Source organism: Microcaecilia unicolor, chromosome 7 (assembly GCF_901765095.1).
Source record: "Microcaecilia unicolor chromosome 7, aMicUni1.1, whole genome shotgun sequence".
NCBI lineage: Eukaryota > Metazoa > Chordata > Amphibia > Gymnophiona > Siphonopidae > Microcaecilia > Microcaecilia unicolor.
Window position 1 is genome coordinate 274,596,729 of NC_044037.1, and position 27,296 is coordinate 274,624,024.

General features: G+C 41.1%; 1 protein-coding gene across 3 annotated transcripts in view; it reads right to left on the reverse strand.

Annotated features, from left to right (window-relative positions):
• The window catches only part of CCDC93 (coiled-coil domain containing 93), a 225,763-nt gene that overhangs the window by 44,325 nt on the left and 154,142 nt on the right, over positions 1 to 27,296 (reverse strand). For all 3 annotated transcript variants that reach the window (XM_030209955.1, XM_030209954.1, XM_030209953.1), the window contains 4 exons: positions 22,892 to 22,963; positions 18,256 to 18,364; positions 11,514 to 11,596; positions 2,691 to 2,728 (listed from right to left, as the gene is read on the reverse strand). In XM_030209955.1, the coding sequence (XP_030065815.1) occupies positions 2,691 to 2,728; positions 11,514 to 11,596; positions 18,256 to 18,364; positions 22,892 to 22,963 (302 nt within the window). The remainder of the gene's footprint in view (positions 1 to 2,690; positions 2,729 to 11,513; positions 11,597 to 18,255; positions 18,365 to 22,891; positions 22,964 to 27,296) is intronic.

The window sequence follows — 27,296 nt, forward strand, 5'->3', positions numbered from 1 at the left end:
TGGAAGACTTTCCATATTTGTGCTGTTAAAGCAAGGAAGAAGAGGAGGAGGAGGCAGCACTCAAAGAACTTCATACTCGGTAGATGAGAAACTGGTGCAGGTGCACTTTACACTTCCAAGGGAACCCCACAGAACTGCTTCCGTCCCCGTGGGAACCCCACAGGAACTGCCTCCATCCCCGTGGGAAGCCCGCAGAACTGCTTCCGTCCCCGTGGAAACCCTGCAGAACTGCTTCCACCCCCGCGGGATTCCCGCGAACCCCATTCCCGTGCAGCTCTCTACTCTGGATGAGGTTAAAAACCTATGTTAACCACTTAAAATATCAACTTGTGTCTATACTGCGTTTGGATACTGGGTTATGTGCCAAAATATATATAACTTTACTCATTCCAAAATGAGGCATCAAATTATGCACACGAACAGCATGCTTCTTTTAACACATTGCAATTGAAATGATAAGCTATGTCACAAATCCATAGTGAAAGAATACCTATTTTTAAGCAGACAAATTAATGCACAGGCAAGGTAAATTTTAAAAAGGGCATCTGTGTAAAAAGTCCAAAAAAAGAGCATATTTATAAAGTGGCCACACAAAACTAATGCCAATGGTATACAAATTACTTTTGCAAAAATACTATTTATTTACTGCATTTGTATCCCACATTTTCCCAGGCTCAATGTGGCTTACATTATGCCGAAATGGTGGTATCCATTTCCGGAATGAGAAATACATATTATTATTAATTAACAACAAGTACAAAAAAGTATGAAGTGCATTAGAAGTAAACGGATATATAACACATTTCATGAATTTGAAATCGAGGATAATGTATAACATTCAGTAAAGAAAAAAAGACATTAAAGTAGTTAAATAGAAGAATTCACTGTTAACTTGTTCTAATTGAGTTTAGATGTCAGATCATTTATGAAGGATCCTTTTGATAAGTCTTTTTGAACAGTTTAGTCTTTAGTAGTTTCCGGAAGGGTATCAAGTCATGCGTTGCCTTCATGGCATTCGGCAGTGCATTCCAAAGTCGTGTACAGATGAAAGAGAAGCTAGATGCATATACCGAATTGTATTTAAGTCCCTTACAGCTGGGGGTAATGGAGGATATCTGTTCTAATGGTAAAATTTTATAAAATATACACATACACGGCAATTCTGCCCTGCTCCACTCAAATTATATCTGTGAAAAGGTCTCTATGTGGCACATATGTGAGTACACACCATCTTGCTGGCACAAGTACTTAAATGTATTTAGCTTTAAAACATGCGTTACGTGCTTGAGGCAGTTGAAAACTCACTTAGGTGCTTATAGGCAGTGCAAGCATTTAATTCATTTCATGGACTTAATGTCTAACTAAACTTTTGAAAATTTACAGCATTTAGCTTGAAACAGGATATTTAAGATCCATCCCGAAAGTAAGACGTTTCAGCAACGGTGACTGTTTTGCTGTCACCAGTATTATTCCTGGATATTTAATGCCAGGTTTCAGCACTAAATATCCGGTTTAAGCAGTTTGTGCGAGGTGGGGTGGTGGGGGGGGGGAGGTGTTGGGATCCACTAGACCACCAGGGACATTAGTTTGGGTGTCAGAGGGATGATGGAAATGGAAATGGGACTTGACATACCGCCTTTCTGAGGTTTTTGCAACTACATTCAAAGCGGTTTACATATATTCAGGTACTTATTTTGTACCAGGGCAACAGAGGGTTAAGTGACTTGCCCAGAGTCACAAGGAGCTACAGTGGGAATTGAACTCAGTTCCTCAGGATCAAAGTCCACTGCACTAACCACTAGGCTACTCCTCCACTAGCAACGTTCCATGTAGAATCTTCAAATAGTAGTACCAAAATTTCAATAGTAGCAACATTCCACGTAGAATCTTCAAATAGTAGCAACATTCCAGAATCTCAAATAGTAGCAACAGCAGCAACGTTCCATGTAGAATCTCAAATAGTAGCACCAAAATTTCAATAGTAGCAACATTCCATGTAGAATCTTCAAATAGTAGCAACATTCCAGAATCTCAAATAGTAGCAACAGCAACATTCCATGTAGAATCTCATATAGGGAAAGGGAAATGGGATTTGATATACCACCTTTCTGAGGTTTTTGCAACTACATTCAAAGTGGTTTACATATATTCAGGTATTTATTTTGTATCAGGGGCAACAGAGGGTTAAGTGACTTGCCCAGAGTCACAAGGAGCTACAGTGGGAATCGAACTCAGTTCCTCAGGATCAAAGTCCACTGCACTAACCACTAGGCTACTCTTCCACTCCACAATATGATGGGAGATGGGGGAAGGTCCATGGCCTTAGCATGTGGGCGGGGGGGGGGGGGGGGGGGGGGGGTGCTACGACCACTTTTTGCCACAGCTTAGTAAAAGGCGTACTTCATTCAGAATTGTAGAATATAAGTCAAAGTATTTTATTTTATTTATTTATTGCATTTGTATCCCACATTTTCCCACCTCTTTGCAGGCTCAATGTGGCTTATAATACATCATGAATAGTGGAAGCATATAAGAAAATATACATTGAGTATTATGGAAGGATCTTGGGTAACATGATAATGATAAGACATAATAGTAATTTAACAAGCAAACATAAAAATGATATAGATATATATATATATTTATTTTAAAAATTTGTAATATTCTTTAATTCAGAAGCAGTTACTTACTGTTGAAAATTGTCATGAATTGAATTCAGCAAGTTAACCTAGTGAAGATGAAACAATATCAAAATAACAAAGATAAATATTATAGCAAATAAAAGGTCTTCCTGACCTGTTTATAATATACATTTTTCATTAAGATTAACTCAATAAACAGACCCTCACAGAGTAAAATCAATAAGATTGCAATCTCTTGAAACTCCCAGAATGTTATGAGCTTCTCAATCTCAGCTCAATAAGGCTGTAATAGTCTAGTCTCCTTTAACCAAACCATCACTGAGTCAATCCACTATGACTTGTGCTGTGTGTGCAAATTTGGGTATTAAAATGCAGTCATTGAAAATTCTCTTGAAACTACTAAAAGGCTTTACAAAAATACAGTCATTCCAAATATTTAGCTTATGTCGTAGCTCCTCTGAAGCAGAGCAAATAATCTGTAATTACTGAAGTCCAGACGTCACCGTGCCCAACTCAAGACTTCAAGTTTCGCTGAATCTTCAAGTTCCTCAGAGTCTGAACCGAATCACAATGCTCTACAGGTCCACACAGTCTTATAACAACGAAAGCAACTATGGGAAAATGGAAACATGCTGATATCACAACACAAATCTTAAATCGCATGTTTTCACTGACCAATTTATACGTTCATAAAAATTTTGTACAATTCACAAATTGTTGATCCACTCTGTTCCTTCATTTAGATTCCGTGGGCATAAAGTTTGCAACTCAAAAATCCGTCGATGTTCCAACCGTGCCAATGTTATAGTCCTGTCATTACCCCTATTGCCTGGCACATGATCAAATATTCTCCTCATTAAATCAGCCCACTGGTATCTACAATCCGTGCAATGCTGAGCAATAGGGGCTTATTAAATTTCTGTAGCCGATCTGGATATATGCTCATTAAGCCGCAACTTCACAGTACAGATAGTTCTTCCCACATATAGCTTAAGACAAGGACACTGTACCACTCGTCATACATACAGAATGGTACCGGGCCTTGTATTTTTTTTCAATTCTTTTTGTTTTTTAAAAATGTGTAAGTATAGAGACAAAAACGTATTGCAAATAAACCTAAAATTTGCTTGAGGTAATGTATGTTATAAACATGTTTTCAGACCTTGTATTTTTTATGAACGACAGGATACTGTCACTCTACAAAACTAGTTGTCTATGAACAAAAACTGAATGCTCCATATGCCTAATGGCTCCCAGTGCTCTGTGGGGTCCTTTTACTAAGGTGCGCTGAAAAATGGCCTGCGGTAGTGTAGGCGCGGGGTTTGGGCGTGCACAGAATCATTTTTCAGCGCACCTGTAAAAAAGGCCTTTTTAAAATTTTTGACGAAAATGGACATGCGGCAAAATGAAAATTGCCGCACGTCCATTTTGGGTCTGAGACCTTACCGCCAGCCACTGACCTAGCGGTAAAGTCTCATGTGGTAATGACCTACGCGGGCCAAATGCCACTTGGCGTGCGTCCGATATGCGTGGCAGAAAATAAAAAAAATTATTTTTCAGCCGCGTGTATCGGACGCACGCAGACCCTTAGTAAAAGGGCCCCTGTGTTAGATGTTCCTGATGGTCTAAATCTCAATGAATAAATTTGTCTTTCAGATTGTGTTATCCGAGTGAAGGCTATACAGGGGACTAATTGAAAAAAATTCATACAAAGCTAACACATGCCCAAAGCCGAAAAATACTCTTGGCCAATAGAGTTGCTTTATCTAAATACCGTAAGACACACACCTTTGTCACTATTTTCTTTTTGGGAGGGAAATAAATAACCTGATTAGCATATCTTGCTTCCAGATATGCCTGCTTTATAACCACCCATGGATAGCCCTGACTAACAGTTGTGGTCAGGAGGCCAGCCTGACATTTAAACTGATGCTCAGAACAATGAATATACTACAATCACAGAAACTGTCCTATGGGTAAAGTCTTCTTCAATTCTAATGGATTATAACTCTAGCACAATAATAAATTATTTTTCTCAGCCCGATTCCTCCAGTAGTTCTAGCGAGATTACTTATTTCCCTCCTAAAGATAGTGACAAATGTGTATTCAGATAAGGCAACTCTTATCAGCCAAGAATATTTTTTGGCAGTGGGTATGTGTTTGCTTTGCATCAACTTTTTCAATGAGGCTCCTGTATTGCCTACACTCAGGGACCCAATCTGAAAAACAAATTAGTCAATTTAAATTTAGACCATCAGGAACATCTAACACAGAGCGCTGGGAGCCATCAGTCATGTGACGAGTGCAATTTTGGTTCACAGGCACCTACATTTGTAGAGTGGCAACATCCTGTCACTCATTTAAAAACCAATGCCTGGTACTATTCTATGTGTAAGACATCATATGTGATTTATTTCTTACAATATATGTGTCTTAAACTAGTCACAACGTGAAACTGCAGCTTAGTGAACCATAAATCCAGATTGGCTACAGCAACGTTATTAGACCCTATTACTCAGCATTGCATAGAGTGTGGACACCAGTGGGTTGATTTAATTATGGGAATACTTGATCACATGCTGGGCAATAGGAGTTATGACAGAACTACAACACTGGCGCAGCTGGAACAACGATGGATTTTTGTTTTACAAACTATGTCCACAGGGTCTAAATAAAGAAAGAGAGTGAATCAGCATTTTATGAACTGTACAAAGTTTTTTTATGAGCATATAAGTAGTTAGTGACGACATGCAATTTAAGGTTTGTGTTGTGACAGGGTGGCTGCAAAATATCTATTACTTTTTCTATTTTCCATAATGGGGAAGCACAAAGATGGACAGAAAACAGGGCTTTTTTCAGGCCTCTGCTACTGCTGCCCTTGTTGTGGGACTAACTGATAGCTTTGTGAGCCGTGCAGTAGAGTTTAGAACTGACTCAGGGTGTGGTCCCGCTGGAATCTGCCTCTATGGACGGAGGGCAGGAGTGATTCTTAGGGTTTGAAATGGTGCTGAACCCGGACACTTAAACCCTGCCCCTGCAGCCGAGAGCGACAGGTTCACCTGCCCAAGCTGTGCAGCATCCACTGAATGAAGTGTGGGCTGCTGGGGTCTTCTTTAGGCAGCTGAGTTAGATGATACTACCACGGGTCAACTACTCGGGGCGAAGGGAGACTTGCAGGACCAAGATGGAGGCAACTTGAAGAAGATCGCTGCAAGTGCTGGAGTTATGTTGGGAGATAAGGGCCTTGAAAACCTTAATTTTTTTTTACTCAGGAATTGCCTGGCTCCCTTTTGAATAAACCTACAGAAAAGACTTTGGATTCTATATGACTTTCTATATCCGACTTGGTTAAAACACTTTTTTCTCCATTGATAATTTTTGGTTTCTCGTATTAATGAGATGCAAAACAAAGTAAAGTCTTTGGAGCTGGAACTCCTCTCATTTAAATTCTACTGTGGGACAAATACAATCCACTCAGACTCTTACTCAGATGTAATCTTTATAATCTGTTTGTGTCTCATATTTATGATCACTATGCTTTAAGGTTGAGAATGTGAAAATACTTTTAGAAGTGTGAACGTTTCTCTAGCTCAGAACGTTTCAGCTAAAGAATTAAAGACATTTATTGAAGACTCTTCAGCTATCTTCAGATCTGATGCTGCTGGTTATATGAGCTAATTACTTGTCCACCCATGGGGGTGGGGGGGGGGGGGCCCGAAAATAATGGAGATCTTTTTTGGAAGCTACAGAAGTTGACTGACCACCAGGTCAGGAGTTCCTGGGCAACAATGGTAACACTAGCTACAAATGCTGATAGGGATCTTTTGCTTCAATATCATTCCAGACCTAAAGAGAGAATGTGTATGGTTGCTAAAGTTCTGATGTTTCCAGATGTATCTTAAGAGACTTGGAAGACGTTTTCTTGCTGCTTTATCTGGGAATTATCCAGTTAAGAGCTTTTGTTTAGCTTAAATTTCAATGTAAATATACTGTATACTATCAGTCTAGTAAGTTTATATTTTGGGAGTCTTCACATTTGACTTAATTTCTGATTACTACTCCTTCGGGAGGTGGTTTCTGGAGGGGTTTTCTCTAAAAATAACTCATCATAAAGCTATTTTGGAAACTTATAAATTAAAAAAAAAAAGGAAAAAAAAAGATTAGTGTTGTGAAGTCAGTATGTTTCCGTCATAAGAAGACTATCAGGCTTATTTTCGAATGAGAAGGGTGCCCATCTTTCGACACAAATCGGGAGATGGGCATCCTTCTCACAGGGTCGCCCAAATCGGCATAATCGAAAGCCAATTTTGGGCGTCAACTGCTTTCCGTCGTGGGGATGACCAAAGTTCACGGGGGCGTGTAGGCAGGGTTGCCAGGTAGAATTTTTTTTTCCAGCCCAATCCGGGCCAGAAACCAGCCCAAAACCCGCCCAAACACAAACCCCGCCCCTGACACCCCCCCCCCGCGTCACCGGCCCCGCCCCCGCCGTCACCGGCCCCGCCTCCCACGTCATCGGGCCCGCCTCCCCGTCATCAGCCCCGCCTCCCACGTCATCGGGCCCGCCTCCCCGTCAACAGCCCCGCCTCCCCGTCATCGGCCCCGCCTCCCACGTCATCGGCCCCCGCCTCCCACGTCATCGGCCCCGCCCAAAACGTCACTAACCCCGCCCAAAAACGTCACTAACCCCGCCCCCCGCGGCTGAAAAAAATCAAAAAGCCGCCCAAAAAGCCGCCCGGAAGCTTAAAAAACCGCCCAAAAAACCGCAACCCGCCGCGGGCAAAAATTTCCTGCGGCGGGTCGCGGAAAACCGCCCAATTGGGCGGTAAAACCGCCCACCTGGCAACACTGCGTGTAGGAAGCATAGCGAAGGCGAGACTGGGGCGTACCTAACACATGGGCGTCCTCGACTGATAATGGAAAAAAGAAGGGTGTCCCTGACGAGCACTTGGGAGACTTTACTTAGTCCATTTTTTCTTACGACCAAGCCTTGAAAAAAGGTGCCGAACTGACCAGATGACCACCGAAGGGAATCGGGGATGACCTCCCCTTACTCCCCCAGTGGTCACTAACTCTCTCCCACCCTAAAAAAAAACTTTTAAAATATTTTTTGCCAGCCTCTATGCCAGCCTCAGATGTCATACCCAGCTCCCTGACAGCAGTATGCAAGTCCCTAGAACAGCTTTAGTGGGTGCAGTGCACTTCAGTCAGGCGGGCCCAGGCCCATCCCTCCCCTACCTGTTACACTTGTGGTGGTAAATGTGAGCCCTTCAAAACCCACCTGAAACCCACTGTACCCACATGTAGGTGCCCCCCTCCACCCCTTAGTGCTATGGTAGTGTTGTACAGTTGTGGGTAGTGGGGTTTTTTTTTTTTTTGGGGGGGGGGGGTGGCTCAGCACCCTAGGTAAGGGAGCTATGCACCTGGGAGCAATTTATGAAGTCCACTGCAGTGCCCCCTAGGGTGCCCGGTTGGTGTCCTGGCATGTCAGGGGGACCAGTGCACTACGAATGCTGGCTCCTCCCACGACCAAATGGCTTGGATTTGGTCTTTTCTGAGATGGGCGTCCTCGGTTTCCATTATTGCCGAAAATCGGGGATGACCATCTCTAAGGTTGACCTAAATTTCGTGATTTCGGCATCCTCGACCGTATTATCGAAACGAAAGATGGATGCCCATCTTGTTTCGATAATATGGGTTTCCCCGCCCCTTCGCCAGGACGTCCTGCGAGGACGTCCTCAGGAAAACTTGGGCACCCCTTTCGATTATGCCCCTATACATGAATCTGTAGAGCACAGTGATTTGGTGGAAGGTGAAGATTCAACGAAACTGGACGTCTTCAATTGGACTTCTGTAATTACAGTGAAGATCAGATTACTGGCGCTGAATTAGAGGAGCTATGATACTATAAGTTTTGAAGTGACTATTTTTGTAAAGACTTTTAGTAGTTTTCAAGTGAAGTTTCAATGACTGAACTGTAATAAGTGAATATGCACACATAGCACAAGTCACGGTGGATTGACTCAATAATGATTTGGGTAAAGGAGCATGGACTATTACCAGCCTTATTGAGCTGAGATTGCGTAGCTCCAAACATTCTGAGAGTCAGCCACTTCACTTAATAAGTTTTACATTTAGTGAAACAGGATCCAGCAATTTACTGGGAATAGTGTTAGAGTTTCAACAGATTACAAGTTCATTAGTTTAAGAGCATGTGCATAGAAAGTCAAATTGGCGTTGAGAATTTGTGAAGTATTCTAACTTTATGATGTCTAGATTTTTATTTTGTCTTTATATAGTTAAGAAAGTATTAATACAAAAATATAACCACTTTCATAGTGCAATAATATTTAGGAAGGAGTTAAATGTGAGCTACTATTAAGACATGTTATTTTACTGTTAACCCAGGTAATTAGTAACTAGGCTTAATGCATAAAACGGTACTAAAATAGTACGAATTAGTGGGAAAATAATACATATTAATGGTAGTCCATGTTGATAACTTCACCCCTTGGACATTTATCTTCCAAGGATATCATAATAGTGCATGATCAAGTACCATAGTTGCTGTGGTGGCAACAGGTCAACCCCTCCCCACTACTACAGTATTCTCAGAAGATTAAATGTCACGTTGATAACTATGTTCCTAAATATTATTGCACTATGAGGGAATGTTAGTCTTAAATCTCAAGAACCATATGATAGTCAATGTGGCTGTGGGAGGGTCTCATTAATGATGGCCATCTTACCTCAGAGTAGGAAAAAGAAACAAAACCAAAATCCAACTTTTGCTTACAAATGCACATTTAAAGCAGTACTCAGGAAAAGCAGGAGCACATGTAAGAGTTTTGCAGTAAGACTGTATATGGGGTGGGAGAGGAAGGGAGGGGAGCCATTACATATATATGGAAAGACTATCTCTCTATATAAAAAGCAACACCAACGTTCTATGAAGCCTCCAGCCGGAAGTGTGAAGGGGGCGAGATATCCGGTTTCCCTATGAGTGTCTGCCCCGCCCTCTCTGTAACACAGTCAGTGAAGGAAAACAGCAGAGCACGAAATCAAATCGCTGGCTCTGTAACAGTGAAGGACTCAGAGGGGGGAGGGGAGAGAGGGCAGAGGGCAGGGACACACACACTCCCACATGCACACAGAAGAAAACATTGCTAGCCCCCGTTTCATTTGCATCAGAAACGGGCCTTTTTTACTAGTTATTATTAAAAAAGCAACACCAACGTTCTATGAAGCCTCCCGCCGGAAGTGTGAAGGGGGCGAGATATCCGGTTTCCCTATGAGTGTCTGCCCCGCCCTCTCTGTAACACAGTCAGTGAAGGAAAACAGCAGAGCACGAAATCAAATCGCTGGCTCTGTAACAGTGAAGGACTCAGAGGGGGGAGGGGAGAGAGGGCAGGGACACACACACTCCCACATGCACACAGAAGAAAACATTGCTAGCCCCCGTTTCATTTGCATCAGAAACGGGGCTTTTTTACTAGTTTTCTAATAAAATGTTGGATTTTTAAATGATCATAGTTCCATTAAAAATAAGTCAATTAATTTCTTTCACTAGTTTTAATACTGATTGATATACCAAGTCTTCCCATTTTCAGAAATATGTAAAATCTCTGCTATTGAGATAGACATGGGGGAAGCCACTGCTTACCCTGGGATCAGTAGCATGGAATCTTGCTACTGTTTCGGATTCTGCCAGGTACTTGTGTCCTGGATTGGCCACTGTTGGAAGACGGATACTGGACTAGATGGACTATTCATCTGACCCAGTATGGCTATTCTTACGTTCGCCACTATATTTGAAATTTTACATGTTAGAACTTTTTTTATTAAGTGTAAAAGTTTAAACAGAACAATGGAAAATGAACAATTAGTAAGGCATATTTACCCCCAAATCCCTACTTTCCCAAGCAATATCAGAACCATTCATAACCAAAAGGATGCCTCCTAGATAACATAGGAGCTCCACCAGTAGAGAAGGGCCCGGACTTTTGTGACTCCTCCCCACCACCAATAAAGCCAGTTGTCAAGTTAAACATAAGAACAGTACCCATACCCCCCTTACACAATCTTAACCCATCCTCCAATTCCCCGACCCAATCAGAAAAAGAAAGCAAATACACAAACGCCAATACAATGATGTCACAGTTATAAGTTTAGTTCATTAAGCACAAGGATACGTGCTCTAGGAAGCAAAGATGGGATGCATGCACCCCAAGTCGCCCAGAAATATTTCTTAAGTTTATGGGTAAAACAAGCATCCTGTGTTTCCATCACTAGTAGGTTGTGAAACATGTTCCTCCAGTGCCAGAATTTACATGGTATAATTTTAATAAATACCCTCCCGTGGGAGGTGGTGGAGATGAAAACGGTAACGGAATTCAAACATGCGTGGGATAAACATAAAGGAATCCTGTGCAGAAGGAAGGGATCCTCAGGAGCTTAGCCTAGAATGGGTGGCAGAGCTGGTGGTTGGGAGGCAGGGCTAGTGCTGGGCAGACTTATACGGTCTGTGCCGGGGCTGGTGGTTGGGCGGCGGGGATAGTGCTGGGCAGACTTATACGGTCTGTGCCAGAGCCGGTGGTGGGAGGCAGGGATAGTGCTGGGCAGACTTATACTGTCTGTGCCAGAGCTGGTGGTTGGGAGGCGGGGTTGGTGGTTGGGAGGCGGGGATAGGGCTGGCCAGACTTATACGATCTGTGCACTGAAGAGGACAGTACAAATAAAAAAGTAGCACATATGAATTTATCTTCTTGGGCAGACTGGATGGACCGTGCAGGTCCTTTTCTGCCGTCATCTACTATGTTACTATGTTACACACATTTTTCTCCTTCATCCTCATATTCTCAAGAGTTTGCTTACCTCTTTTTCTAAAAAGACTTTCTTGTCATCCAGCGTGTTATAGAGGGTAAAGAATTGCTTTGTTTCTTTGTGAGTTGCTGATACTGCAAAGAACAAAATCAATATATTAAATGCAAACACAGACCACTAAGTATAATACTTCAAACACATGCTCCCACGGGGAAGATGCCCCAGGGCAGTATTCAGTTTTGCAGACTGTTCATTTATCCAGCAGCCCCATACGACGATAGATTGCCTTTTAAGAAATCTAGCCCTAAAAATTTCTAGACTTTAAACCGGATGACTTTAGGAGAATGGAGACGCATCTGAAAGAGGAGCTGGCAGAGTGGGAAGAGATAAGGGAAGTGGAAGAACAGTGGACCGGATGACTTTAGGAGAATGGAGAAGCATCTGAAAGAGGAGCTGGCAGAGTGGGAAGAGATAAGGGAAGTGGAAGAACAGTGGATTAAACTCCAAGGAGCCTATACAAATGATAATAGATATTTATGTAAAGGAAGGACATAAAAGCAAGAGGAAAAGTACCAATATGGTTCTCTCAGGAAGAGGCTGAAATATAAAAACAAAAAGGGTGGCATTCACAGGGTGCAGAGAATCACAAAAGAAAGCAGAGAAAAGAATACTGGGGTGAAGCTGAAAGGGCTGAAAAAAAAACCTCAGGATGGCAAAATATATGGGTGGCAGAAAAGACAGCTAAAGAAGTAAAGTCAAGTGACAACTCTTTTTCGGATATGTCAGGGAAAGGAGGAAAGATAGATTTGGAATTGTAAGACTAAAAATCTAAAAACAAAAGGATGGAAAGTAATGAGGAAAAGACACAGATACCAAACAAACACTTCAGTTCTCCGAGAAGAAAACCCTAAAGGAAGACCACAAATAGCCAGAACGTATATACACCAGATAACTCACTATGCATGCAACAAAGTCTGAACAACTTGCACAACTGAAAGTAAACAAAACAATGGGGCCAGTTTAGATACATTTCAGGATACACAGCGAGCTCAGAGAGGTTCTGGTCAATCCACTGAAGGATGTGTTCAATAGACCATGAATACTTTATTGTAATCTACATAGATATTTCGATATGGAGGCTATAAATATTTTAAATAAAATAACTAAGTAAAGGTGACTATGGTTGCTGTTCCCCAAAGTGGTAACAGAGAAGAGGATGGAAATTACCAGCTAGTAAACCTTAGCTCAATGGTGGGAAAAGATGCTACTGAAGTGAAGAATAGTGAATTATCTATAGTTCAATGGATTGTAAGACCTGAAGTAACATTGGGGCAGATTGCAGCAAGTGATTCTGATTGATTTCTTGAACTCAGTGACTACACAATTACAGTGAGGACATATGCTGGATGTTGTCTCTTTGGGTTTCAGCAAAGCCTTTCATACTGTTCTCCTCAAGGGGATTTATAAATAAATTGGGCAGGTGGAGATTGGTCCCAAGGTGGTGAACTTGATTAGAAATTAGTTGACAGAGATGACACTGATAAAAGGAATTCACTTGGAGGAAAGAAAGTTGAGCAGTAGAGTAACTTTAAATTTTCGTCCAGTGGCTAGCATATCATGGCTAGCCAAGCTGTTAGAATCCTTAGTTGCTTCTCAAATAATGCAGTTTTTGGATTCAAAGTTTGCATAATTCTCAGCATGGGTTTAGACCCATGCATAGTACCGAATCTTTACTCAGTACATAAAAAATATAAGAACAGCCATACTGGGTCAGACCAATGGTCCATCTAGCCCAGTATCCTGCTTCCAGCAATGGCCAATCAAGGTCACAAGTACCTTGCAGAAACCCAATTAGTAGCACTATTCCATGCAACCAAATCCCAGGGCAAGCAGTGGGAACCCCATGTCCATCTCAGTAATAGACTATGGAATTTTCCGCCAGGATCTTGTCCAAACCTTTTTAAAACCAGATAAGAACATAAGCTTTGTCATACTGGGACAGACCAAAGGTCCATCAAACCCAGCATCCTGTTTCCAACAGTGGCCAATCCAGGTTACACGTACCTGGAAAGATCCCAAAAACAGTACAATACATTTTATGATGGTTATCCTAAAAATAAGCTGAGGATTTTCCCCAAGTCCATCTTAATAATGGCTTACAGACTTTTCTTTCAAGGAGTTATCCAAACTGTTTTTAAACCCTGCTAAGCTAACTGCTTTAACCACATTCTCTGGCAACAAATTCCAGAGTTTAATTACACGTTGAGTAAAGAAATTTTCTCCAATTTGTTTTCAATTTACTACTTTGTAGCTTCAATGTGTGCCCCCTTGTCCTAGTATTTTTGGAATGAGTAAACAAGCGATTCATATCTACCTGTTCCACTCCATTAATTATTTTATAGACCTCTATCATATCTCTCCTTAGTCATCTTTTCTCCAAGCTAAAGAGCCCTAGCCGCTTTAGCCTTTCCTCATAGGGAAATCATCCTATCTCCTTTATCATTTTTGTCACCCTTCTCTGAAACTTTATCCACATGTTTGTTCACCTCTTCAAAGAAATGTAGTAGATCGGTGAGGCAAGATTTCCCTTCACTACATCTATGTTGGTTTCGTCTCAATCCATGTTTTTGAATATGCTCTGTAATTTTGTTCTTTATAATAATAGTCTCTACCATTTTGCCTGGCATTGACGTCAGGCTCACCGGTCTATAATTTCTCTGATCACCTCTGGAACGTTTTTTAGAAATCGGCGTTACAAGATGGCCGCGTTCTTGAGACGCTAGCAGGCTGCACTCTCGCTCCCTGAAAGGAAAATTTATCTGATTAAACATGCCGAAAAGACGAGGCCGTCCTGCCTCCAAAGCCCCGCAACGGCAAGTTCTTACCTCTCAAGACATCCGAACATTACTTCAGGCAGCAACTATTCCAACTATTTCGGCGATTCAGATGTCGGAAGGTAGCCCGCTGAGTAGCGCCGGTGCGAGTGGAGGCCCGGAAGCTTCTCCTGGGCTCGAGCTGACGCTCAGCCCCGACTCAAGGGAACCGCCCCTGCAACCTACGGGGTACAGCACACCAACCGAGGCGTCTCTGGACTTGCTTTCCCGAAGTGGTACGAGTTTACAGGGCCGGGAGGAAATAGATCCGGCTGGAGCTGATTTGAGATCCTGGACACAAACATCTACTCCACTGAATGTGGAAGAAGCTGTTAGTTTGGAACAAACTCACGATAAAGAGGTAATACCCACACAATTTACTTTTGACTTTAAAAAACCAGCAGAAGTAACGCTGGATTCGTTGTGGACTTTAATAATTACCTTAGGAAAGTTTCTTGTTCCGCAAGTAAATAAATTGAATCAGGATTTTCTGGCCCTTGAGCAAAAAACAAATATTTTGGATACTAAATTTGAAAAACTAGAGAAATTGCATGATGATAAGACTTTGGAGATTAAAAAACTTCAAATTCAACAAGAGACTATGATTAAAGATTTGACTTTCTTGCGGAAAAAAACTGAATTATTGGAAAATTCAGTTAGAAGTAATAATCTTCGTTTGTTAAATTTCCCAAGACAATTATCTAAATCTCCAATGGAAATGCTAAAGAAGTATTTAATGGAAATACTTGAAGTAAAAGAAGAGCTGATTCCACCTTTTTCTAGGATATATTACCTGCCAATACTAAATCAAGAAAATCAGAAACAAGATCTTAATATTTCTGCTATACTTGAATCCTCAGAAAATGACCCAGTCATCCCAACAACGTTGATAGTGACTGTTGCATTACCACCAGATAAGGCATGGCTAATGAAATTGTACTTTAGAAATAAGGATAAAGTGTTCTTAGGCCAAAAAGTCCAGATATTTCCAGATGTCTCTCGCGAGACACAAAAAAAGCGAAAACAATTTCTATTGATGAAACCAGCAGTTTTACAGCTGGGAGCAATTTTCTTTCTTAGATTTCCTTGTAAATGTGTGGTAAAATACCAATCCCTTAAATATGTATTCTTTGAACCGTCTCAACTAACAGCTTTTTTAGTGTCCAGACAAACAAGGGAACCTGAAAATGTCATCTCCCCCTTGATATGAATAAATGTAACACCGAATATGTAGCCTGTGAATTTCTCAAGTAAATATCTTTAGAAATGTATTTCTGTTAAAATAACTCCACTTTTTCTCTTCATCTTGAATTCCATTTTGTGGACTTGAGTGGGGATTTCAATTTAAAATATGGTTTTTTCTCTTTTCTTTTTGTATATGAAATGGAATATACCACTTTTCAAACAAGTTTAATACTTGATTTTATTTGTAAAATTGTTATAAATAAAAATAATAAAAAAAAAGAAATCGGCGTTACATTGACAACCCTCCAATCTTCCTGTACCATGCTTGATTTTAAAGATAAATTACATATTACTAACAATAGTTCTGCAAGTTCATTTTTCAATTCTACCAGTAATCTGGGATGAATACTATCCAGTTCAGGCGATTTGCTACTCTTCAATTACATCTTCCAGGTTTATAGAGATTTGATTCAGTTTCTCTGACTCGTCAGCTTTGAATACCATTTTTGGCACTGATGTCTCTCCCAAATCTTCCTAGATGAAGACCAAAGCAAAGAAATCATTTAATTTCTCTGCTATGGCTTTGTTTTCCCTAAGTGCCCCCTTTACCCTTCAGTCATCTAGTGGTCCAATTGATTCATTTGCTAGCTTCTTGCTTCTTATATTACTAAAAAGAATTTTTACTATGTGTTTTTGCCTCCAACACAATCTTTTTTTAAAAGTCTCTTTTTGCCTTCCTTATCAGCGCTTTGCATTTGACTTGCCGTTCCTTATGCTGTTTATAATTTTCAGTCGGATCCTTCTTCCATTTTCTGAAGGATTTTCTTTTAGCTCTAATAGCTTCCTTCACCTCACTTTTTAACCATGCTGGCTATCATTTGGTCTCAATTCCTCCTTTTTTAATACATGGAAAATAACTGGCCTGTGCGTCCAGGATGGTATTTTTGAACAACATCCACGCCTAATTTTTTTTTCACCGTTCTTCTCATTTTTACATAGTCTCCTTTTTGAAAGTGAAATGCTAACATATTGGATTCCTGTGTGTACTTACTTCAGAGCTGATATAAAATGCCCCCCCTCCTCTTAAGCACACCTACACAAAGATCGTGTAAAAGTACACAGGCTCTGTCACTGCACCTACTTTTACATGTGCAACCCATGAGACATTTTCCCTCAGATTCTATGAACGTCGACTAAAGTAGTGAGTGCAAATCAGCATGCGTAGCTGATTTGTGCAAGCAACCTAATTGTTTAACAAGCTAATTGGCGCTGATAATCGGCCAACCAGCAATTATCGGCACTAATTAGAATTTACACCGTAGCTTTCTCTAAGCGTATTCTGTAAAGTGGTCCATTCTAATGCGCAGATCACAAAAGGGGTTGTAACCCTAGGAGAGGCTTGGGCAGGTTGCAGGTGGGCATTCCTGAAAATTACGCGCACTATTACCGAATATGCCCGATCTGTGCCTAAATAAGACATGAGCATTTACACCAGGTTTTAGTTGGCATAAATGGCTGCGCTAAATTTTAGTTGCGGGATGGCCACTAAGCATCTAACTACATAAACGAGAGGTGACCGACTCACCCGCAAATGCGCAGTAGAGAGCAGCTGTTCTGCGCATGCGCGGCACGTCACAGGTATCTCCTGACGTCAGCTGATCATAACCGCAACACCTACTACTACTTATCATTTCTAAAGCGCTATACTAAACGTACGCAGCGCTGTACAGCGAACCTCCTCTCTCCCCTGCCCCCTTCCATCCACCCATGTCCAGCAACTCTCCTCTCTCCCCTGCCCCCCCCTCCAGCCACCCATGTCCAGCGACCCTCCTCTTCCCCTGCCCCCCCTCAGCAGAAGTCTTGTGAGGCCACCGCTGGAAGTCTCGGCAGCCCTTTTGAAGAGCGATCCGGCAGCGGGGGAGAGTCAGCGCCGGCAGTGGGCAGGCAGGCAAGACTGGGGATCTTTCCTGCCTGCCCTGAAGAATTCACTGGACAACCTGGGTGGCTGGAGGGGGGGCAGGGGGGAGAGAGGAAAGTCGCTGGACATGGGTGGCTGAAGGGGGGACAGGGGAGAGAGGAGAGTCGTTGGACATGGGTGGCTGGATGGGGGGCAGGGGAGAGAGGAGAGTCGCTGGACATGGGTGGCTGGAGGGGGATAGGGGAGAGAGGAGGGTCGTAGTATATAAAAGTGTACTGTAGACATCCACTCTCAGTTCTTGCTTTGGCTATTTCATTACATTTTTCACAACAAAAATGTCGCCCAATTTAACGGGCTTTACGGCTTGTATTCTATAAATCATGCCTAACTTTAAGTGAGATTTATAGAATAGCGCTAAGCATTGTTTTTTTTTCAGTGCCGATATTTTGGGGACCATATATAGTATCTAGCCCTTTATGTGCAAAAAACAAGGTTTACACCTGAAAATGCCTTTTTAAAATTACCCCCCTGTATGTACACGTGTTATTTAATAACACATGTATGTACATTGTAATTCCTTCCCAACTACACCCTTGGGAACTACAAATCACAGGCTGCATAAAAGTACACAGAATCTTTCAGCACGCATACTTTCCACGCACACATTCACCCAAGCAATTTGATTAAGGTCCTTTTTTGTGTGTAAAATACGCTTTACATACAGCAAAAGCTTCATAAAATTGTCCCAATTATGTGATAAAGGTCCCTTTAGTTTGCCTTATCCTTTAGCAGTACATTCCTCTCTGAAAATGGATACCTTGACCATAGAGTTCAATAAATCTTTTCTGATACTGTGTTAATTCAGCTCGGCTGGGTACTTCATCAATCTTGCGCTGTAAAATAGCAGTTTCTCTATTCCTTCGAGCCTACGAGTGATAGGAAAAAAATGACTTTTTTTAGTCTGCATTAAATGGCTATCAATAATATTTATAAATAGCCTAGTATGTTATTACACATAAATCAAAACCTAAAAGTGCCCTTTTCATGTTTTCTTTTATAATTCATAGTAACTGTAAAGTGTTTTAAATACAAAACAAGTATTTTGTCCATAGAATTAATAAAGTTTCATAATGGGAACACACTCCTAGCTTTTTTTTTTTTTTTGTTACTCTTGATGTACAATCTCTCTATACCTGTAGACTTCAACAGAAGGCTTTGGATGCTCTTCTTGATGCTTTGGAGTTGCGCCCCCGTCCGTATCGGGTGCTTTCTGAGTTTCTGTGTGATTTGACTTCTACTGCTCTTAAATTTAATCATTTTATTTTTGAGGACCCTGTTTCTACAAAAATCTGGCATTGTTATGGGAGCCTCTTTTGCCCCCACGGTTGCTAATATCTTCATGGGACATTTTTTTTTTGTTTCGTTACATTTGTACCCCGCGCTTTCCCACTCATGGCAGGCTCAATGTGGCTTACATGGGGCAATGGAGGGTTAAGTGACTTGCCCAGAGTCCCACTGGAAACATTCCATGTAGAGGTCGGCCCTTGCAGATCACCAATGTGGCCGCGCAGGCTTCTGCTTCTGTGAGTCTGACGTCCTGCACGTACGTGCAGGACGTCAGACTCACAGAAACAGAAGCCTATGCAGCCTTTTACATGGAATGTTGCTAGTGGAATAGCAACATTCCATGTAGAATCTCCAATAGTAGCAACATTCCATGCAGAATCTCCAATAGTATCTATTTATTTTTGTTACATTTGTACCCTGCGCTTTCCCACTCATGGCAGGCTCAATGCGGCTTACATGGGGCAATGGAGGGTTAAGTGACTTGCCCAGAGTCACAAGGAGCTGCCTGTGCCTGAAGTGGGAATCGAACTCAGTTCCTCAGTTCCCCAGGACCAAAGTCCACCACCCTAACCACTAGGCCACTCCTCCACTCCCATAATGAACATAAATGGGTTCATTCTGCAGATGGGTTTCAGCAGGTGAAATGCTGGCGCTGCTATATTGAGGATATTATCTTATTTTGATCAGGATCCATGGAAGAGTTGAAATTGTTTGTGGACATTTTGAATGCCTGTCACCCTACGGATTCATTCTGATTTTGTTGCCCGCGAGGAGCAGATTGCTTTTTTGGATGTGCTGGTTTAGGCGTACATCACAGGGTCCATCTACTAAATGTGTTCAGGAAGCAAACTGATAGCAACACCATACTGCAATATTCTAGTATGCACCCTGTACAATTAAAGAATAGTTTGCCTTTTTCAAAGTTCCTCCATTTTTCGGAGGATCTGTTCTTCTACTGATGATTATGTTTTGGCATCTAGATAATGTTTAGCACAAAAACTGGTGGACAGGGGTATCCCTTGTGGGTGGTGAAGGCAGCTCAAAATTCAATTACAGATCTTCTACTGCAAGATAGGGTGAGCCCAGGGGCGGATGTATCAACCTGTTTTTTTAAGTTTACTGGTATGTCTCATAAGATTGTTAAAACCATTAAAAAGCACTGAGCGGTTCTTCAGGTGCATGATTGTTTTTCTTCTTCACGTTGCCGCATGGCATATTGCCACAATAAAAAACTTATGGGATTATTTATACCATTTGGATGTGTGGACTGCACCCCCAACAAAATGTAGTGGCCATGGATCCTGTGGTCAATGTTCAGTTTGCACTATGATGATGACTACTTCTGTTTTTGTGCACCCTATTTTGGATCAGCAGTATTGTTTTTACTTAAGTACCAAGTGTGTATCCTTTTCCATTGTTTAAAATGCAGAAACATGATGGCAGATAAGGGCCATATATAGCCCATCCGGTCTACCCATCCTCAGTAACCACTAACTCCTCCTTTTCCAGTGCCCATGTCCCAAATAATACGTGGGCAGACTTCCAGACATTTAAAAACAAAACTCAGAGTGCAGATCATGCATTGCTACAGGGAAACTGGAGGCACCTCTAGTGCAGAATTGGGCAATATTCAAACACACTTTGGAGGATTTTCCCAGTTCTGTTATTGACAGAATTGTTCTCAGTCTACTACTACTACTACTACTTGACATTTCTAAAGCGCTACTAGGGTTACGCAGTGCTGTACAACTTAACATAGAAGGACAGTCCCTGCTCAAAGGAGCTTACAATCTAAAGGACAAATGTACAGTCAGTCAAATAGGGGCAGTCTAGATTTCCTGAAAGGTATAAAGGATAGGTGCCGAAAGAGATGTGCTAATTTGAAAAGGAAACCCAGACAGCGATAGCAGTTTTGGATTTACACGCTTCAGACTCTGGAACCTATGTGGTTCAATTCTCACATTGAATGGAATGCCTTCTTTTGATGATGTCACTATGCTAAAAAACACAGTAGATGACGGCAGAAAAAGACCTGCACGGTCCACCCAGTCTGCCCAACAAGATAAACTCACGTGTCATTTTTTGTGTATACCTTACCTTGATCTGTACCTGTCTTTTTCAGGGCACAGACCGTATAAGTCTGCTCAGCACTATCCCCACCTCCCAACCACCTGCCCCGCCTCCCACCACCAGCTCTGGCCCAGACTGTATAAGTCTGCCCAGCACTATCCCCACCTCCCACCGCCGGCTAAGCTTCTGGGGATCCCTTCCTTCTGAGGAGGATTCCTTTATGTTTATCCCACGCATGTCACTATGCTGGAGGACATTCTGCTTTTCCTGCTCAGTGTCTTGCAGTTTTCAGTATATAAACAGCTGGAGTTTTGCACTATGGTTTGTCTAAAAACTTCTTCACCTCTGATGCAGCTTTGGCGAAATGAGGGGTGTCTTGTTGGTTTTTTGTTTTTTAACCTGGTGTCAGACTACATGAATGCATTCAAGATTTTCAGCTAAGTTATATTTGTTTGCTTTATATTATATTTTCACTTGTGTTTCAGACCATTCCTTCCCGTACCATTGTTTTTTCTTTTGCATTCACACTAGCTTTTAGTGACTCAAGTTTTTTTTTATGCCATTTGGATTTTTTTCTCCACTTGTATTATATTTTTTGTAAGCGACAGGGAGTGTGCCTATGATAGTACCTGCTACAGTCCTTGTTGTTGAGACTTTGTCTTGAAGGGGGCTATTAGCTTTGAGGTTATTTATTTATTTGTTGCATTTGTATCCCACATTTTCCCACCTATTTGTAGGCTCAATGTGGCTTACAATTTTACGTCATGACTTATGTCATTTCAGAATACATATACAATTGGTAATATATATAGAACATGAATTCAAAATGAACAGTCAGGTAAAAAAGTGAAAATATGCAATTGGTATCACATATTGAACATGGATTGCATATTAAAATTAATATGTTACATTAAACAATATGATATAGGGCGAACATAATCCAATTGTTAAGTAAATGATGGTGAATTACAGTTCCAATTATAAGTCATTATGGTATATCTTATTGAAGAGATGTGTTTTCAGTGCCTTATGGAAGTTAATTAGGTTGTGAATTATTTTCAGGTCCAATGGTAGAGCATTCCACATTTGTGAACTCAAGTATGAAAAGCTGGATGCATGTATTAATCTATATTTTAGAAGTTTACAGCTGGGGAAGTGAAGATTTAGGAATGTGCGTGCCAATCTTTTAGCATTCCTGGGTGGTAGGTCAATAAGATCTAACATGTAGGTCGGAGCATCACCGTGAATTATTTTATGCACCAGAGTACATATTTTGAAAGTTATACGTTCTTTTACTCTCTGACTTTTTCTTTTTTGTATGTATTTTTTGAGAGCTGGTTTTTACACTGTTTGTGCAGTGGTCACATGTTTGTCAGCAAGTTGAGCAGGGAATTTTGAATTATTTCGTAGATTACCCTGTTCCCTCTGTGGATTATTGCATTTTTGAAACATTAGAATTGCCATACTGGGTCAGCTCAGTTACCTGTATCCAACAACGGTCAATCCAGGTCACAAAAACCTGGCAGGATCCCAAAGGTAACAAGATTCCATGCAGCTTACCCCTTACGTAAGCAACATGGCACTCTGTTAGGACCGCTACTCTGAGGAAGGCTCCAAAACATTGGCCATGCTGTTGGCAGTGAGTCCGTCTGGAAAGTTAAGTGCTGCTTTATTTGATTACTTTGTTCATGAATGTAAGAAGATTATTAAGGTTTATCAATAAGAAGAATGGAACTGTTATATTTCATTTGAAAAATACTTGAAAATATTTGAAAACTGATAACGATTCAAAGCAACCTCCTGCTAAGCTGATAGCAGTTGAAAAGGAAAGTGTATATTTTTTTTTTTTTTTGGGGGGGGGGGGGGGGGGGTGTTCACTGATAAGTTCTGAGAATTGTGCTTGAAGAATAGTTTATTTGCTGGGTTTACAGTCTTTTTACCCTCAGGGTTAGGCAGTGGCTTTTCCTAAATATTGGATATTTTGTTTTGTAGCTCTGATTCAGTACATCTAAATGTTATAATTATTGGATACTCACCAGCAAGAGTCGGATTTTTTGAAGTTTTTCTCTCTCTATCTTATACTGTTGGTTTATAATCTCGGTGTGTTCCTATAATTTGGAAAACAGAAAAATTTTCAACAATAATATTCATTTCTGTTACAGATTGGGCTAGATCCTGTCTCTCCCTTCCTTTTGTAAGTCAAAAAGGGTCAATCTAATGGCATTCATAGTAAAACTGTTAATCTATTTTCCAATAGAAAATAACCACTGGAAGTGTTAAGAAAATCCATATGCTACTCATTTACTCGTAGTAAGTCTAAATTCATCAACTTTATTGAATTAAATCATCACTGGTATACATTTAATAAAAAACACACAATTAACAAAAGATATGATGGTTCTCAATTTAACTACAGTTCATTCCCACCACCTCAATTCTTCACCACCACACTTCTTCCATCAATAGCTTAATACATATCCAATCTTCCTTTTTCTTTTTCTTTGTGACCTCAGTTGTGCACACCGCCAAGAATCAATAATGGCGATAGAACCTGCACATATTTCTTCACTGGTTCACATTTTTCACCTTACTACTACTATTTAGCATTTCTATAGCGCTACAAGGCGTACGCAGCGCTGCACAAACATAGAAGAAAGACAGTGCCTGCTCAAAGAGCTTACAATCCTTATTTCTATACATTTACTCCTTTATTTATTTTATATCTTATTTACGTAAATTATCAAATTCTCAATTTAAATCAGTAGTTGGAACAGCAATGTGGTGCAGCTATGTCTAAAACTAAGAGAACGACAAATAATCCCACATATATATGTATATATTAAATAGTTCTCAAATAGAAAATTTTTTGTAGACCATCAGATGATGGCATGCAAAGCACAGATTCTGACCAACACACCTGAAACTCCACATCAGTCCATTTTTCAAATGTTCACATTTCAAGTCATTCAGTCACACAAAATGTATCACAAAGGTTTTTTCTTAATTGACAGGATGAAGTTAGAATCCAAAGTGATGAACAGGATTAGGAATTGGTAGAGTGACAGATGCCAGAGGGTGGTGGTTAATGGTATTCACTCGGAGGAAGGAAAGGTGAATAGTGGAGTGCCTCAAGGATCGGTGCTCGGGCAGATTCTATTCAATATATATGTAAGCAACATTGCCGCTTGCCTTTTTGCGGATGACACCAAGATTTGTAACAGAGTGGACACCCAGGGTGGAGTGGAAAACATGAAAAAGGATCTGCAAAAGTTAGAAGAATGGTCTACTGTTTGGCAATTAAAATTCAATGCAAAGAAATGCAAAGTGATACAGTTAGGGAGTAAAAATCCATGGGAGACGTATGTGTTAGGCGGCGACAGGCTGATATGCACAGACATGGAGATGTATCTTGGGGTGATATTAGAACATAACAGTAGTCGTACTGGGTCAGACCAATGGTCCATCTAGCCCAGTATCCTGTTTTCTAAACAGTGGCCAACTCAGGTCAGAAGTACCTGGCAGAACCCTAATTGAGGCAAATCCCATTGCAAGCAGTTGCTTCCCATGTCTGTCTCAATAGCAGACTATGGACTTTACCTCCAGGAATTTCTCCAAACCTTTTTTTTAATCCCAGATACGCTAACCGCTGTTAGCGCATCCTCCAGCAGAGAGTTCCACAGCTTATCTATTCGTTGAGTGAAAAAATATTTACTCCTATTTGTTTTAAATGTATTTCCATGTAACTTACTTGAGAGTTCCCTAGTCTTTATACTTTTGGAACGAGTAAAAAATGTATTTACTTCTACTCATTCTACACCACTCAGGATTTTGTAGACCTCAATCATATCTCCTCTCATCCGTCTCTTTTCCAAGCCGAAGAGCCCTAACTTCTTTAGCCTTTCCTTATACAAGAGGAGTTCCATCTCCTTTATCATTTTGGTCGCTCTTCTTTGAACCTTTTCTAATTCCACTGTATCTTTTTTGAGATACAGCAACCAGAACTGAACGCAATACTCAAGGTACGGTCGCTTCATGGAGCAATACAAAGGCATTATAGTTTTAGTCACCATCCCTTTCCTAATAATTCCTAGCATCCTGTTTGCTTTTTTGGCTGCCGCCGCACACTCAACATATTGTCTACAATGACACCCAGATCTTTTTCTTGAGTGCTGACCACTAGGGTGGACTCTAGCATCAGGTAGCTATGAGTCAGATCTTTCTCTCCAATGTACATCACCTTGCATTTGTCCACATTAATTTTCATCTGCCATTTGGATGACCAGTCTTCCAATTTCCTAAGGTCTTCCTGCAATATTTCACAGTCTGTACATGTTTTAACAACCTTGAATAGTTTTTTGTATCATCTGCAAATTTAATCACCTCACTCGTTGTTCCGATTTGTATATCATTTATAAATACATTAAATAGCACCGGTCCCAGTACAGATCCCTGCGGCACTCCACTGTTCACCCTCCTCCATTGAGAGAAATGACCATTTAACCCTACCCTCTGTTTTCTGTCCAATAACCAATTCCTAATCCACACCAGAACCTTGCCTGCTAACCCATGACTCTTTTTCTCAGGAGTCTCTCATAAGGAACTTTATCAAAAGCTTTCAGAAAATCTAGATACATTATGAGGGGCATTTTTGAAAGAAACGTCTAAGTCGGAATTTGGACTTGGCTTGGATGTCCTTTTTTGGGCCATTTTCAAACAAAACACGTCCAAAACAGAGGAGGAGTGGCTTAATGGTTAGTGCAGCGGGCTTTGATCCTGGAAACATGAGTTCAATTCCCACTGCTGCTCCTTGTTACTTTGGGCAAGTCAAATACAGAAAGGGCATTTTTTGATATGACATCTAAGTCTGAATTTGGACGTTTTTTTTGTAAAGCGTCCAAAATCAGAACAGGAAAGGCCATTTTCTTAAAAAAAAAAAAAAAAAAAGTCTATCTTTTTCTTCTGAAAGTGCTGTTTGGAAAAATGTTTTGTGATTTGGGGGAGTAAGGGGAGGTGATCCCCGAGTCCCTCCAGTGGTCATCTGGTCATTTGGGGCACCTCGTGTGGAGTAGAGGAACAACCTAGTGGTTAGTGCAGCAGACTTTGATTCCCACTGAAGCTATTCGTTATAAAAACAGATGTAGCTCAAAACGTCTACGTTTTAGTCTTGGACGTCTTTGTTTTGTTCCATTATTGCTGAAAGACGTCCATGTCTTAGGAACACCCAAGTCCCGCCTTGAGCATGCCCCCTTGAGATTTGGACGTCCTTCTGATGGACTTCAGAAAAAGACGTCCAAAAAGAAGTTTTGATAATACTGATTTGGATGTTTCTGTGAGCTAAACGTCCAAATGCTAACTTATGTCACTTTTTGGACGTCTGTCTCTTTTGAAAATGAGCCTGTATATCAGCTCACCTTCGTCCACATGTTTATTCACACTTTCAAAGAAATGAAGTAAATTGGTGAGGCAAGACTTTCCTCAGTTGAACCCATACTATGTTCCATTAAACCATGTTTGTCTACGTGTTCTTTAATTTTATTCTTTATAATAGTTTCCACTATTTTGCCTGACACCGATGATAGGCTTACTGGTCTATAATTCTCGATCACCTCTAAAACCCTTTTTAAAAATTGCCGTCACATTGATCACCCTCCAATCTTCAGGCACTATGGACGATTTTAATGACTGGTTACATATTACTAACAGCAGGTCAACAATTTCATGCTTGAGTTCTTTGAGTACCCTTGGATGTATGCCATCTGGTCCAGGTGATTTACTACTCTTTAGTTTGTCAATTTGGCTCAGTACATCTTCCAGGTTCACTGAGATTTTTTTCAGTTACTGCGCATCATCACCCTAGAAAACTATCTTTCTACCCTCATCTCCCCTTACGTTCCCGCCCGTAACCTCCGTTCACAGGATAAATCCCTCCTCTCAGTACCCTTCTCCACCACCGCCAACTCCAGGCTCCGCTCATTCTGCCTCGCCTCACCCTATGCTTGGAACAACCTTCCTGAACCCTTACGCCAAGCCCCCTCCCTGCCCGTCTTCAAGTCCTTGCTTAAAGCCCACCTCTTCAATGCTGCGTTCGGCACTTAACCCTTACCGTTCAGTGAATCCAGACTGCCCCAATTTGACTGCCCCTATCGGACTGACCGTTCACTTGTCTATTAGATTGTAAGCTCTTTCAGCAGGGACTGTCTCTGTTAAATTGTACAGCGCTGCATAACCCTAGTAGCGCTCTAGAAATGTTAAGTAGTAGTAGTAGAAAACTATTTCTGCTACAGGCAGATCTCTTACATCTTCTTCCGTAAAGACAGAAGCAAAGAATTCATTCAGTTTCTCCGCTATGGCATTGTCCTCCCTGAGCGTCCCTTTTGCTCCTTTGTGATCTAATGGTCCCACGGATTCCCTCACAGACTCTCTGCTTCTAATGTACCTGAA